At 58.6% G+C, this 13,626-nt stretch overlaps 1 protein-coding gene across 2 annotated transcripts in view; it reads right to left on the bottom strand.

Annotated features, from left to right (window-relative positions):
* SHANK3 (SH3 and multiple ankyrin repeat domains 3) overlaps positions 1-13,626 on the bottom strand; it is a 217,480-nt gene that overhangs the window by 154,580 nt on the left and 49,274 nt on the right. For both annotated transcript variants that reach the window (XM_087722598.1, XM_087722599.1), the window contains exons 3-5: positions 13,316-13,387; positions 2,218-2,326; positions 1,048-1,199 (exon numbers count right to left, since the gene is read on the bottom strand). In XM_087722598.1, coding sequence (XP_087578724.1) covers positions 1,048-1,199; positions 2,218-2,326; positions 13,316-13,387 — 333 coding nt within the window. The remainder of the gene's footprint in view (positions 1-1,047; positions 1,200-2,217; positions 2,327-13,315; positions 13,388-13,626) is intronic.

Genomic DNA, 13,626 nt, shown 5'->3' on the forward strand with positions numbered 1-13,626 from the left:
TGGGGTCTGGTTTAATGCTGGATTGTTAGCCTGGTGTATTCACCCTGGTGTCCATCTCTGTTTCTCCGGCTGTTGATTGCTGGCAAGGAGGGACTTCGAAGGTGGCTTTAACACTCCCACCCGCACCGACACCAATAGACCCACAGAGGACAAACCAGGACTGAAATCCAGCAGCTTCTGACAGGTTCTGGAGAACTGGTAGCGGAAATTGGCCTTCCGAAAGTCTGTTAAGACCTGGCTGTTCCGGCAGGCCTGGGGCTGCTGATCTCTGATTGAGCTTCAGCCCCATTAAGATCGAGTGCATGTTGTGTCTTTTTTTAATCCGCTCTGTTTTGTATTTTCAAAATTCTTTTAATATTTTTTAAAACTGTTTTTATGTAAGCCGCCCGGAGTCCTTCGGGATTGGGCGGCATACAAATCCATTAAAATTGAAAAATTGAAATTGAAAATGTTGAGTAGTTCGGAGAACCGGCCAATGCCAGCTCTCTGCCTGGCCCCACAGTGGGGATGGGGGAATGGGGATTTTGCAGTACCCTTCCCCTGCCACGCCCACCAAGCCCCGCCCACAGAAGCAGCGGTAAAAAAAAATTGAATTTCAACCCTGGGACAAAGCCCCTTTTCCTTCCGGCCCTGATGGCGTTCCCTAGAACAGTGTTTTTCAACCTTGGCAACTTGAAGATGTCTGGACTTCAACTCCCAGAATTCCCCAGCAGTGGTTAGGACAGTGTTTTTCAACCTTGGCAACTTGAAGATGTCTGGACTTCAACTCCCATTCTGGGAGTTGAAGTCCAGACATCTTCAAGTTGCCAAGGTTGAAAAACACTGCCCTAGAAAACCCCCAGGCTCAGAGAGCACCCAGGAGCCCACGGCTCAACCGGAGAACTCGGGGCCTTCCCCCTCTCGGCTTCTTCCGTGGGAGCCAGCAGGGGCTCCCGGGCGCCTCCGTCTCTGGCTCTCCTCCTGTAGCACTGCAGCTCCTGCCCTCCCAGCCCCCTCCAGGGCCCAGGGTCAGCTGTCCAGGCTCTGGGGGGGCAAGCGGAGACTCACCCGCAGGGCAGTGTGATTCCGGCATCGGACGGCCTTGTGCAGAGCCGTCATCCCTTCGCGGGTTCGGAAGTCCAAGTGGGCACCACCGCTCTTCAAGGCTTTGATCATCTCGGCACAGAACTCCAGCTGGGCACTCATGGTCAGGGGGCATTCTGGGGAGGGGAGGGGACAGGGGGGAGAGACGGCTCTCAGCAGGGAATCTTTGGAGGGTCTCCGTCAGCCCCCCTCCCGTCAACTGGACCAATCCTTCCCCTCGCCTGGGTGACTTCCTCAAGGGCCATAACCGGCCTCTCCGGCTGCCTCCTGAAGTAACCCGGATGAAATGAAACCTTGGCTTGGCCCACCAGAACCTTCTCCCTGCACCAACTCAGGCCGTTCAACCTGCCCCAGGAGCTGCTGATGCAGTTTGGCTGAGGGATTCTGGGCTCCCCCATCTGCACCTCCATAACTGCCTGGTTTGGCCCAGCAACCACGCAGGAGAGGGGCTTTGACGGAGAGTTCGGACTGCAGAGGAAACCACCGTAAGCAGCCTTCCTTCCCCCAAAGACCCGTAGATTGCAGAGGGCACCAAGAGGGCTGGGAAAATACCTACGGAGCCCTCAGGCCCTGGGCATCAACTGTGCCGACCCCACCCCTCTGGAGGCCACTCCAGGGCATCGCCCAGCCAAACAACTAGACACGAAGACGAGGTGTTTTCCTCCGTGCCGTCGCTCTGCTAAACAGCCTCCCACAGCACCGTCTGACGCCTATTTACCTGCGTAGTAGGGCTGTATAACTACGATCCTTCTCACCTCTGCTACTATCTCCTCTGATTGGTATCTTTATTATTATCATTACTGCTCTTCAATTTTGCACGTGCAGTGAGAGCTTTTGCACCGGAGAAAATCACGCCTAATCACACTTGGCTGTATAAAGGGCTCAAACGCCTCACCCCCCTTCACTCAGGCCTGCCCCGTGGCAGAAACGAAAGGGTGTGCAATGCCCCAAGTGCTATAAAGCCAGCAAAAGGTCCCAGGAGAGACTCTAGGAGGCAGGATTTGAACACAGGGGAAAGCCCCAGGACCTCTCCTTGGCCCAAAGCTCCCCTTAAGGCGGTCTTTCTCCACTATGGTGACGTGCAGATACATGGCCTTCAACTCCCAGGACCCCCCCAGCCCCCCTCCACCTCACCTCCAGTGTCCGGGTCATGAAAGTTGGGGTCCAGTCCTTTCTCCACCAACCGGCTGACCTTCTCCACACTCAGGCTCTGCACATAGTCCATAAATTTCTTCAGATTTGCCTGCAGCCACGAAACCCAGGAAGAAAAGACGCCGCCGGTGAGCAGCTCCCCCTGGCAGCCAGAGACCCCTGCCTCCAATCCGGGAGCCCCGGGAGCCCTTTCCCTCACCACCCTCCCCTTCACACCTGACTTCCCCCCATCCCTTTGATCTTGCACCTGGGAGGGGTCTTACACACACACAACCCAGCCCTCCCCATCCATGGCTTCTTCTGCTCCTCCATCAGCTTTGGGCCTCCAGCTGCCCTCCTCTGGATCTGCATCAAAATCCCCCTCCCTCCGGGTCTGCCTCTGACCCCCCCCAATTCCTCAGGGCCAACCATGGACCCTCCAAAGAGGCTGAAAGGTGATGAAAGGGAAGAAGACTCAGAACAGGGGGAGGGGGCTACGCTGAGCCCTTGGAGCCGAATCCTGGGTTGTATAAACAGCCATCCAGCCAACCCACAGCCCAGGACGCCTTGAACCCGGGGCCACCAGACCAAGGACACGGCTGAGGAGCACGGCGGTTTCTTCCTCCTCTTCCTCTTCTCTTGGGTGATTTTAGGAGGTGGCAGAAGCCCCCCCCCGGCCCCCTTCCTGCCCCCGGGAGCCCAGAAGGAGTTTCAGTGTGGGGCAGGGAGAGGTCACCCTTGACTTCAGCCGCAACCGAGTCCCAGATTTCTATCGCGAAGCGAGACGGTTACTCCACTTTCCAACCTGCCTTGCCGCCGTTGTTAAGGCAATCACCGCAATTATTATGTGAGACGCCTGGTTCTTAAGTGAATCTCGCTTTCCTCTTGAGTCATCCGAAGGTCGCAAAAGAGGGTCAGGTGACCCCGGGACACTGCGACCGTCATAAATAGGAGTCAGGTGCTAAGCGTCTGGATTTTGATCAGGTGACCTTGGTCGTAAGCCTGAAACACTGTTAGCAGTCCATTTTTTTCAGTGCTGCTGCAACTCTGAATGGTGGTGAGTGAAGGACGACTATAGTTGGGCAAAGTGCCAGCTGCATCAACAGCCCCTGGCAGTTTGCCCCGAGGACACCCAGGGTGGAGATCCAGCTGCCAAGCAAGCAATGCCCACCGTCCCTCTGCAGGAGGGTCTGCCAGGGCTGCCCCCCTGGCTCCGCATCTTCCACGTGGGCGGTGCCATCGGTCTGAAACGGGATAGGGTTTCCTTCCTAGGCAGGGGGTTGGACTAGAGGACCTCCAGGGTCCCTCCCAACTCTGCTATTGTATTGTATTGCTGCTGTATTGTATTGCTGGGCTGCCAACCCAGCCCAGGCCCCCTCCTTTCCTTCTTCGCAAGAGCGACGCCAGCGGGCAGCCTGAAGGGCATCTCTGCCATGCGAGGATGGAAGGGGAAGGACGGCAGAGGCTTCCTCCCAGGCTGGCTCGGCCTGGTGCTGAAATGATCTCACAGACACGGAGGGTGGAGTGGCCTCCCTTAGTCCCCCAAACCCCAGAGAAATCTCTCCAAACCTGGCAATCTTCCAAAATACAGGAAAACCAGGGTTGGAGAGGTCTTCTAGTCCAACCCCCTGGTCAAGCAGGAGACCGATGGCTCTCCGGTCCCATTTGAGCCAGAGGGTGGCCCAGCCTCTTCTTGGAAGCCTCCAGTGACGGAGCAGCCTCGATGCCTGCAGGCAGGAGGTTCCCCTGGTGAATTGTCCTCACTGATAGGAAATTCCTCCTTAGTCCCAGTTTGCTTCTCTCCTTGATTACTTTCCATCCGTTGCCTTCAGGGGCTCTGGAGAAGAGGTGGAGCCCCCCCCTTCTTTAGGGCAGCCCCTCAACTATTGGAAGATCCCTGGCTGTGCTGGCTGGGGCATTCTGGGAGTTGAAGTCCACAGGGCTTAAAGTCGCCAAGGTTGAGAAACACTGTCCTCATGCCTTCTTTTCCTTAAACGAGAATTCCTGTTCTTAGTATGTTTGAGCCTCCAGCTTCCTAATCATCCTGGTTGCTCTTCTCTGCACTCCTTCTAGAGTCCCCACATCTCGGTCACAAGGTGGTGACCCGAACTGGGTGCAGGATTCCAGGTGTGGAATCCTTAGAACAGTGTTTCCCAACCTTGGCAACTTGAAGATGTCCGGACTTCAACTCCCAGAATTCCCCAGCCAGCGAATGCTGGCTGGGGAATTCTGGGAGTTGAAGTCCAGACATCTTCAAGTTGCCAAGGTTGGGAAACACTGCCTTAGAAAGTGGTCTTCAGCCTTCCCGTGGTCTTGACTTTACAACGGGGAGGGGGGGGGGCTTCCACTCCCAGCCTCCCCCAGGCAGCCTGCTCCCAAAAGCAAGATTCCTGCTGCGTGGGACATTCGGCCTCGGATGACCGGCAGAGGATCCAGGGGGTCCCTATTGCAGGAACCGCTGGGCCAGACCCAGAACCAGGAAGAGCCCAACAGAGGAGGCAGCTGTGCTAAAGCCCTCCCTCCTCCTCCTCCAACTAGCAGCTCCAGATGTGCTGGAACCAGCTGCACATTCCATTCTGCTGAAGCCGCCCGCCAGCTGTTAGGCAGCAACCGGGAAGGTTTCTGATGCCTTGCTGGGGAGGGGGAGCAGCAGCAGCCCCCCCTTTTCCAGTGACCCTCTTTTCTATGGCATTTGGCTTTGGGACCTTTAACCTTAGCACACCTGTGCACCCCACCCCCACCCCCGTCTGCAAAATCTTTCCACAAGGACCAATTCCGTGTCCTCATACGACCTGAGCCCGACTGAAGGCCCCAGAGGGTGCTGGCCCAACCCACGCTGCCCCCAGCTGTGGTCCAGGTGAGGGTCCAGGCTACAGGCCCCTCAGGGTCTCCCAGGCCTTGTGGGCCACCTGGGATGCCTCGGGCCTTTGCTTAAGCCAGCCGTCAGCCACGCTCAGCAGCCAAATAGGACAGAATCTAAGAAGAGAAGGGACCTCGGAGGTCTTCTAGTCCAACCCCCTGCTCAAGCGGATGTCCTTGCTCTCCTGGTCCCGGGAGCAGGTGGTCCTAAGCAGGAGAGCCCTCCCAGCCGGCCAAGAGCCAGCAGAGCCCAGCAGAGCCCAGCAGAGGGAGGCTCAAGAGAAGCCAAAACGGTGGCCAGGAGGCTACGGGGGAACCTCCCCCCTTCTCCCGGGGGTTGCACTGTTGCGGCCCCTCCCTGGCCTCTCATCTACACATCCATTCACCGTCCTGGGAAACGCTGGTGGCCCCCAAGAGGCTCATTTTCAGATGCGGTTGGGTTCCTTTCAGATCCCTCGCAGGCCAGGACGGCACCGGGCCCTTTGGAGGCCCCTGGGCTGTGGGGCACACTCAGCCCTGGCCCCTTCTGCCAGCCTTGCCTGGGAGGGGGAGGGGAAGGCAGCTCAGCTGCCCCTCTTGGGCCATTCTCTTTGATGCCCCCCCCCCCAGGGAGGAGAAGGGCCTCCGCAGAGGGCAGAGCGAAGGGAATGGTGGAGGAGAACGGAAGGCCTTCGTGGGAGAGAGGGAGGAACAGGTGGAGGTCCCTGCAGCCTTGGGGGCTGGGGGGGGAGGGTGAATTAGGGGAAGAAGGAGTGGGGAGAGGGAGGTGGAGACCCCCCCTCCATCTTCCCTGGCTGCATCCATGCTCCCTCCTGAACCAGAGAAAGGGACTTTTCCAGAGAACCATCCTCCACCCCTCAAGCACCACCCAAGGCAGCCCCCTCGGCTCCTGCTGCTCAACAGGTGCAGCCCAGGGAAGACTGATTCAGGCTGTGACCTGCCAGGGGCTGCCCCTCCCCGTGGGGGGGGGGCTCCCGGGAGCTGTCCGAGGTCCTGAAAAGCCCACTTGGCAGCCCCAACCGCCCGAGGCGCCAGCCCATTAAGCAAAGTGCTCTGGCTTCCACTCAACCCAACTGGATCAGGGGAGTTCCTGCCCCCCCACCACATCCTCCCCTTTCAAAAGCAGATAAAAATAGAGCAGGGCATCTCTTTCAATTAAGCGACCGTCCGCGCAATTACAGAAATGAAACGCCGGCCGGTGCCAAGCCACAGAAGCACAGGGACCCCACGGGGGGGGGAGGGGGGGCTCAGGACTCCTTCGCTGGCACGAGATGGGGGGGAGGGGCTGAGCCAAGAGAGCATCCCTGACTGGGATCTCCGCTGGGGGAGACGAAGGGCCTCCCTGCTCTCTTTCCCCTAGCAAGGAGTGATGGGGGACGAGAAGGAAGGGAGCGATGGGTCGCCCATCAGGCTGAAGGCTGAAAGGCTGAAAGGCCTTCTGAAGGGGGCTCCGGGGGCTTCAGCTGTACAGGTGAGAGTGAGGAGGAGGAGAGGAGACCCTCTCTGGGCAGCTCCTTCTGCTCTCCTCCTCCCACAGGCCCGGAAGCCCATCCCCTGTGGAGCACGCAGACCCCACAACTCTCGGGCTCCCCCTGGCTCTTCTCCCTACTGGGCTTCTCAACAGCAGCAGCAGGGGGTGAGCTGCCCCCCCCCCGGGGGGAGGCAAGGGGGCTCTGCTACCAGGGCTGCTCCCAACAGGCCAGAGAGGGCTGGGGAGGGGATGGCCTGGACAAGGGAGCTTGGCCTGCATGGGATGCCCCGAAGAGCCTCTGGCTTTCCTCCTGGGTGGAGGGGGAGCCTGGTACTTTTGGAAATAGGAAGGCCAAGAGGGGGAGAGCTCTGGTGGGAGGAAAACCCCCTGAGCAGAGACCACCCCTCCCCCTCTGGCCAGGAGACTTGGCTATTCTCACGGGGGGGGGGAGAAAAGATTGTGCGATGGGCAGGCTGCCCATTTCCAGAATCCCCACTGCTCCAAGAACACCCACACCGCCTGGGCCCAAGCTTCACGAGGGGCCAGGAACGAAGACCGGCTATTCCTAGGGTGGGATTCAGGCAGGCCCCCCCCCCCGTTCCCTCCTCCTGTTCGTTCTGCACTTTGCTACTTTGGGGACGGGCTCCGAATGCAGCCACCATAGAAACGGCTCTGAGCATCTCTCCCTTCTACACACGATGGCAGGCAGAAGGTTGCCAAGGAATTCAGCCTCCACCTCATGTTGTCGTTTGCTGCACACTTGAATTCTACAACAGAGCTACAAGGATGATCAAACCCAGGGAGAACAAGGCACAGATATCAATCAATCCCTAACTCACCTCTTGGCACGCAAGAAGGAAGGAAAGAAGGGAGGGAGGGAGGGAGAGAGGAAGGGAAGGAGGAACAGGGAGAGAGAGGAAGAAGACGGGGGGAGGGAGGGAAGGAAGGAAGAAAAGAAAAAAGGAGGGAAGGGAGGGAAGAAAAGGAGAGGGAAGGGAGGAAGGGAAAGGAGGGAGAGAGGAAGGGAAGGAAGGAGGAACAGAGAGAGAGAGGAAAAAGAGAGGGGGAGGGAAGGGAGGGAAGGAAGAAAAGAAAAAAAGGAGGGAAGGGAGGGAGGGGGAAGGGGAGGGAGGGAAGGGAGAGTGGAAGGAAGGAGGAACAGGGAGAGAGAGGAAAAAGAGAGGGGGAGGGAAGGAAGGAAGAAAAGAAGGAAGGGAGAGAGGGAAGAAAGGGAGAGAGGAAGGGGAGGGAGGGAGGGAAGAAAGGGAGAGAGGAAGGGGAGGGAAGAAAGGGAGAGAGGAAGGGAAGGAAGGAGGAACAGGGACAGAGAGGAAAAAGAGGGGGGAGGAAGGAAAGAAGGACGGAAGGAAGGAAGGAGGGAGGGAAGAAAGGTTGATGGACTATAGTCCGGATTCCCAGAAGGGAAAGCGTGTGTCCCATCAGAATAATTATCTCAGTGTAGATGGTTAGTGTGAGCTAAGAGGGCGAAGACAGCTCCTTCTCAGTAGTTCCCAGAGGAGAGGCTTCAATCTGGCAAGAGTCTGTCTTCAGGTGTGGGGCAAGAGGGGTGGCCTGCTGGGAAGAATCCCTACGTGCTTTGGGACATTCCAGCCCTGGCCCTTGGAGGTCGCGTCCTTTCCTCCTGCCAATCAACAGAGGCCCTAAATGAACCTCCTATCCCTCTTTGGCAGGAGAATCCCATAATGTTAAGGTCAGAATTTCAGGCGGCCTGAATTGTACCGCAGGGCCCCAGAGGGACGGCGGAAGGTCAGGCTGACCCTCGCGGCTCTTCCATAAGGAACCGGACGGAGGCAAATGCCCCACATCTATAGCAGGGGGCGGGGGGGGGGGAGGAGAACCCAGGCTCAATGCTTTGGGCCAATCTCCTCAAGAGCTGAGCATCCCAGAGTCAGCTTCTTTGGGAGATGGGCAGCACTGAAACAATGAATGGATGAAGGAGTGAGTGAACAAATGAATCAAAATCAATCAATCAATCAATCAATGTGCATGAGCCAGACAGCTGTGCTGGTGAAGAGGTTGTGTGCGTGTGTGCGTGTGGGTGGGTGGGTGGGAAGAGAGAGGGATAGAGTTGAACCCTTGACTGCCTCGACTCAAAGGGGAAAGAAAAGAAAGGAATGAAGGACAAAGGGAAGGGAAGAAGTGAAGGCGGAGGGGGGGAGGGGTGCTGAGGTCTCCCTCCCCTTCCAATTGCTCGCTCCGTGCCAGCCAGAGGCGAAGCCTTGGAAGGAAGCTGCCACCCTTGCCAGCTGCCAAGGCCCGGAGCCCCAGAGCCCAGGGGGAGGGTGGGAGAAGCCGACGTCTTTGGGCTTCACGGAGGAGCCGCCTGACTCCCGCCAAAGCCAGCGATGAGAGTCGATAGCCAGCAAGGGAGGGGGGGGGCTCATCGATCCCCCTCCGCCCGCGGCCACTGAATCAATGTCCTGACGCACAGAGGCTGCCCTCTCGGAGGCAGGGAGGGCGGGCAAAGCAGCTCTGGACTGCAGAGCCCAGTCGCACCGGGGGCCTCGCTGGCTGGGAACTAGGGGCACTGTAGTTCCACCCATTCCCAGGGGCCTATTTCTGCCGGAGACCGTTGGAGACGAGGGCGGGCGACGCCTCCTGCAGCCAACCGGTTCCTCAGGCCGGCTTCACACGACAGGCTGAACCCGCCAGAAACAATTGTGCTATTTGCACAAAGCACTCCGTGCCCAAAGGAGCCAAGGGGCTGAGATGCCCAGGGCCCCATCTCAGTCCTCATTCAGTGACCGCCTCATTCAGTGACCGTTCACCATTACTGCAATGATGAAACTGGAACTCTGCGACCAACCTTCGCATTCACGGCCTTTGCAGGTCTGCAGAGCAAAGGGAAATGGAAGGAAGGCCGCCAGCCCAGCTGCGGTCGCTAAGTAAGGACAACCCAAAATAAAAAGGGGAGGGGATACAGAAATAAGATAAAAACAGCAGTTTAAAAGTCACAACAGTCGTAACCTCGAATGGGGCTGGATAGTTCAGCAGCCCCAGGCCTGCCGGAACAGCCAGGTCTTAATAGCTTTGTGGAAGGCCGGAAGAGCAGTGAGGGTCCGGATCCCAATGGGGAGATCGTTCCAGAGGGCCGGAGCAGCCACAGAGAAGGCCCTCCCCGGGGTGGGCAGAATCGCAGGATGGCCCTCAGCCTCCCCTCCCCCTCCCAAGTGAGCACACAGCCCCCCCCCTTCTGCACTCCTCCACCCCCACCCACGCTCCATTTCAAGGCTGAGCAGAAACGGCCAGAGGGCCCGTCCAGCAGCCGCTCAGCCCCCCCTCCCGCCAAGCCCTGCCCCTCCCCTGTAGCTGCTGGGACGGCTCAGCCTGGCTGGGCTCTGCAGGTCCCGTGAACTCTGCAGGGGAGGCTCCCCTTCACCCCCCAAAAGCAGGAGTAGGGGGGGAGCTGGGTGAGGATGGGGCTCCAGGGGGGGGAGGAGAGGGAGGGGTACCTTGCTTTTGGAGCCGGACCACCCACTCCTCAGCCTGTGCTGCTTTCTTCCCAGATGGGCCCCCATCTTCCCGTCCTTCCTCTTCTCTCCCCCGCCAACTCTCTCTCCACCCGGGCTTCAGAAAGGGCGGACAACTCACAACTCGGACAGAAACACACACTCGTGATGTCACACACACACACACACACACACACACACACACACACACACACACACACACACACTGACACACTCCATGACGTGATCCTGTCCAAGCAAAAGAGCAGCCCTGGGGGAGAAATCCCACCAGAGCCAACTTGGCCAGCAAGCCTCCCCCTCCCCTTCCTTTACACACACACACACACCCGCCCTCCCCTTCCGTCTGTGGCTTCCCCCACTGGCCAGCTGTCCGCCGGCTCCCTGGCCCCTCCCGCTCCCCCAGGAAGGATTTGGGGTGTGGACCCAGAGTCAGCAAGAAGGGTGGGGGGATCAACCGCAGCATCCTTCCCTCCCATGGGCTGCAATCAGTCCTCATAGAGCTGGAAAGGGCCTTGGAGGTCCTCTAGTCCAGCCCCCTGCTCAAGCGAGAGGCCCTCTACCCTTTCAGACAACCGGCTGTGCAGATGCTCCATAAAAACCTCCAGGGACGAAAGACCCACAATTCTGTCCCACTGGTTGATTGTCCTCACTGTGAAGGAAGTTTCTCCTTAGCTGAAGGTTGAGTCTCCCCTCGATGAGTTTCCACCCGTTGCTTCTTGTCTTGATCTCCGGTGCTTTGGGAAATAAATTCACCCCCTCTTCTCTGGGGCAGCCCCTCAAATACTGGAAGATTCCTACCATGTTCCCCCCACCCACAAGTCCTTCTTTTCTCCAGACTCGCCAAACCCAAATCCTGCAACCGTTCTTCCTTTGTTTTAACCTCCAGGTCTTCCATCGTCTCGGCTGCTCTTCTCTGCACCTCCTCCAAGGTCTCCCTGGGCTGCAGGAGGCCCCTGGAGGGAGGGCGCTTGGTGCCTGGTTCGCTTTGGCTCCTGCTGCCCCACGTCCCCCCGCCACTCCAGACCCCAAAGGAGCCAGAGGCACAATGCGCTGCTCCTGTATGCAAAGCCAGAGTCGATATTATGCTTCGATGGCCTCATACCCTGTTATTTCCCACTGTCAACAGGAGTCCAGGCTAGCACACCTCACCCCCTCGCCCCCAATAGACCCAGGCGAGGGAGGGGTTTGCAGGGGATATGCTGACTCTGTAAACCGCTTAGAGAGGGCTGAAAGCCCTATGAAGCGGTATATAAGTCTGACTGCTATTGCTATTGCTATGTAAGTCCACTCAGGGCAAGATGAAGGCTCAAAAGAGGGGCTCCCCCCCCAGTGCTCTGCACCCCCCCAGTGCTGAGCCTTTGCTGCAGGCCTAATGGAGGGGCCCCCTCCCCCGTTTCTCTCTGCTGGGCAGGTGGGAGGCAGAGGGTGGCTCATTAATTGATTTGTCTTACAACCACATCCCAAAACAGAGGTCGAACTCAACCTCTCGTTCCAGGGTGAAATAAGTAAAGTCTCGCCAGAGACAGAAATTCACTGCGTGGATCAACCGGAGTTTAGGCCACAAAGATTTCTGTACCTAAAAAGCCCCAAATGCAACCCGACTGGAAAGAAAAAAAACATGCTTGTGATAATTGCACACACAAACACACACACAGAGCAACCCCTTTGTGGAAAGCCAACCCAAAGCCTGGTTCAAAATCGATACGAAGGTCTCTTTAATAAGCTGCTCTAATAAACGGAGCTGAATCGTCTCTCCGAAAGGCTCCCAGTTGGCATATCTGGGCGGAGGGTCTGGCAGAGGCCGCCTTGCCCGACTGCCTGGCGATGCCTCCTGGGACGTCCTGGGAGCCTGTTTCTCCCCCTGGCCGTTTCTGCAGTTGCAACCTCCAAGCCAAAGCAGGGGCTGCCTGGGGAGGAGCCCGGGGAAGCCCCCAGGTCCCTCGGCTGCACCACAAAGGCTCCAGGAGGGCCCAGGGAAACTCTCCGTCGTCCAGGCCCTGCTGGCCCCAAAGGCCAACTGGACTTCCTGCCTTTCCTCCGCTTCTCACCCATCAGACCTTCTTCCCTTCTGAAGTCGGAGTGAAAGGCCTTCAGAGAAAAACCAGAACACTGGCTTGACTTCAAAAACAAAGGTCCCTCTGGGGGGCCTGAGGAGCTTTAAGGGCCCCGCCTTCCCCGAGGCCCTCAGTCTCCTTCTCAGGCCCCCCATCCCTTGCAGTGGGGCAGGGAGCAGCACTTGGGCAGAATCTGGGCTCCCAGGGGAAGGGGGGGGGGAGCCCAAGGCTCCTGCTGCCCAATTCCCATCTCCAGTTGGATCAACAGTCCCACTTCAAGCCCCAAGTACCTGCCTGGCCAAGGGCAACTCAACCTGGCCTTACCCTTTTCCGTGGGGTCTCTCGGGAGGGAAGACGGAAAGAGGGGGGGCAGGACGAGGGAGCCCCCGAATGCCTCTCCTCCACCAGCGTTGCCAGCGGTTGAGTCAGCAGGACTCTCCCTGACCGTTTCTGCTACTGGTGCCAGCCTCGGGGGGCAAGTGGAAATCAAATTCCGACTTGCTGGGTGGCATCGGCCTCAGGAGGCGTTGCCCACCTGCATCCTCCAAGAGGGGGGGGCATTTTGAAAAGGGCTGCCAACCGTCGAGCCCCCCCACCAGGGAGATCCCTGGCTGCCTTGGCACCTGCCATCTTGGCCTCTCTGCCCAGCAGCAATCACAACCTCCGGCTTGGGTGAAAAGTTGCCAGTCCTGCCTCTCAAAGGAGGGAAACGACGACAGGAGCCCCGGTTAAGCCAAGGCGGCTTGGCCCCCTCCCACCGGCCTTCCCCAAGAAGAAGAGCTCGCTCAGCAGCTGACAGGGAGGCGAGGAACCAGCGGAACGACTTGCCACCAGAAGTCGTGGGTGCTCCCATCACTGGAGGTTTTGAAGAAGAGACCGGCAGGCATTTCCCTGAATGATACAGGATCCCCTGCCATGGAGAAGGGGCTGGACTAGAAGACCTCAATTGGAACCCGACTCTTCTGCTTCTGTGTTGTAACACAAGGTGCCCGCAAGGGAAGGTGGACCAGAGAGAGGACCTGGAGGCCCCTGGAGATCGCTTCTCTTTTGCCCCTGGAAATGGGGCTCCCTTCAGTGGGAGGACCCCCTCATGCCCAGCCCAGCCCAGCCCAGCCCAGCGTCCTCCTGGCCCCGGCCAGTGGGGGGAAGGCCAAGCATGCAGCCCCCTCTGGAGTCTGAGCTGTGAAATGGCCCCCTGACTCCCCCTCCCCAAGGCGATGGCTTACCTTCGTGTGCAGCTTGGCGAACTGCTTGTCGTCCAACAGGGGCTGGGAATAGACGCGCCTCTTGTATCGGAACTGGAGAGGGGAGCAAAGGGAGGAAGGAGCATTGGTCAACCCTCCATCGATTGGGCCCTCCGCTCCCCTCTTCTTCTGGCCGTCTGCTCTTCTGCAGCTTCCAGAGATTTGGGCCTGCTGCCCGCTGACCCACGGATTCAATCAATCACACCGTCCCAGGCCAGCTGCAGACGTGGCCTGCAGCTCCCCCCCCCCGCCCCACTGCTGGCTCCCCCACGGACTTCCCCTTCTCAAGGCCA

This window comes from Thamnophis sirtalis, unplaced genomic scaffold, assembly GCF_051295495.1.
Source record: "Thamnophis sirtalis isolate CommonGarterSnake01/CBP01778 unplaced genomic scaffold, rThaSir2_p1.2 scaffold_9, whole genome shotgun sequence".
Taxonomy (NCBI): Eukaryota; Metazoa; Chordata; class Lepidosauria; order Squamata; family Natricidae; genus Thamnophis; species Thamnophis sirtalis.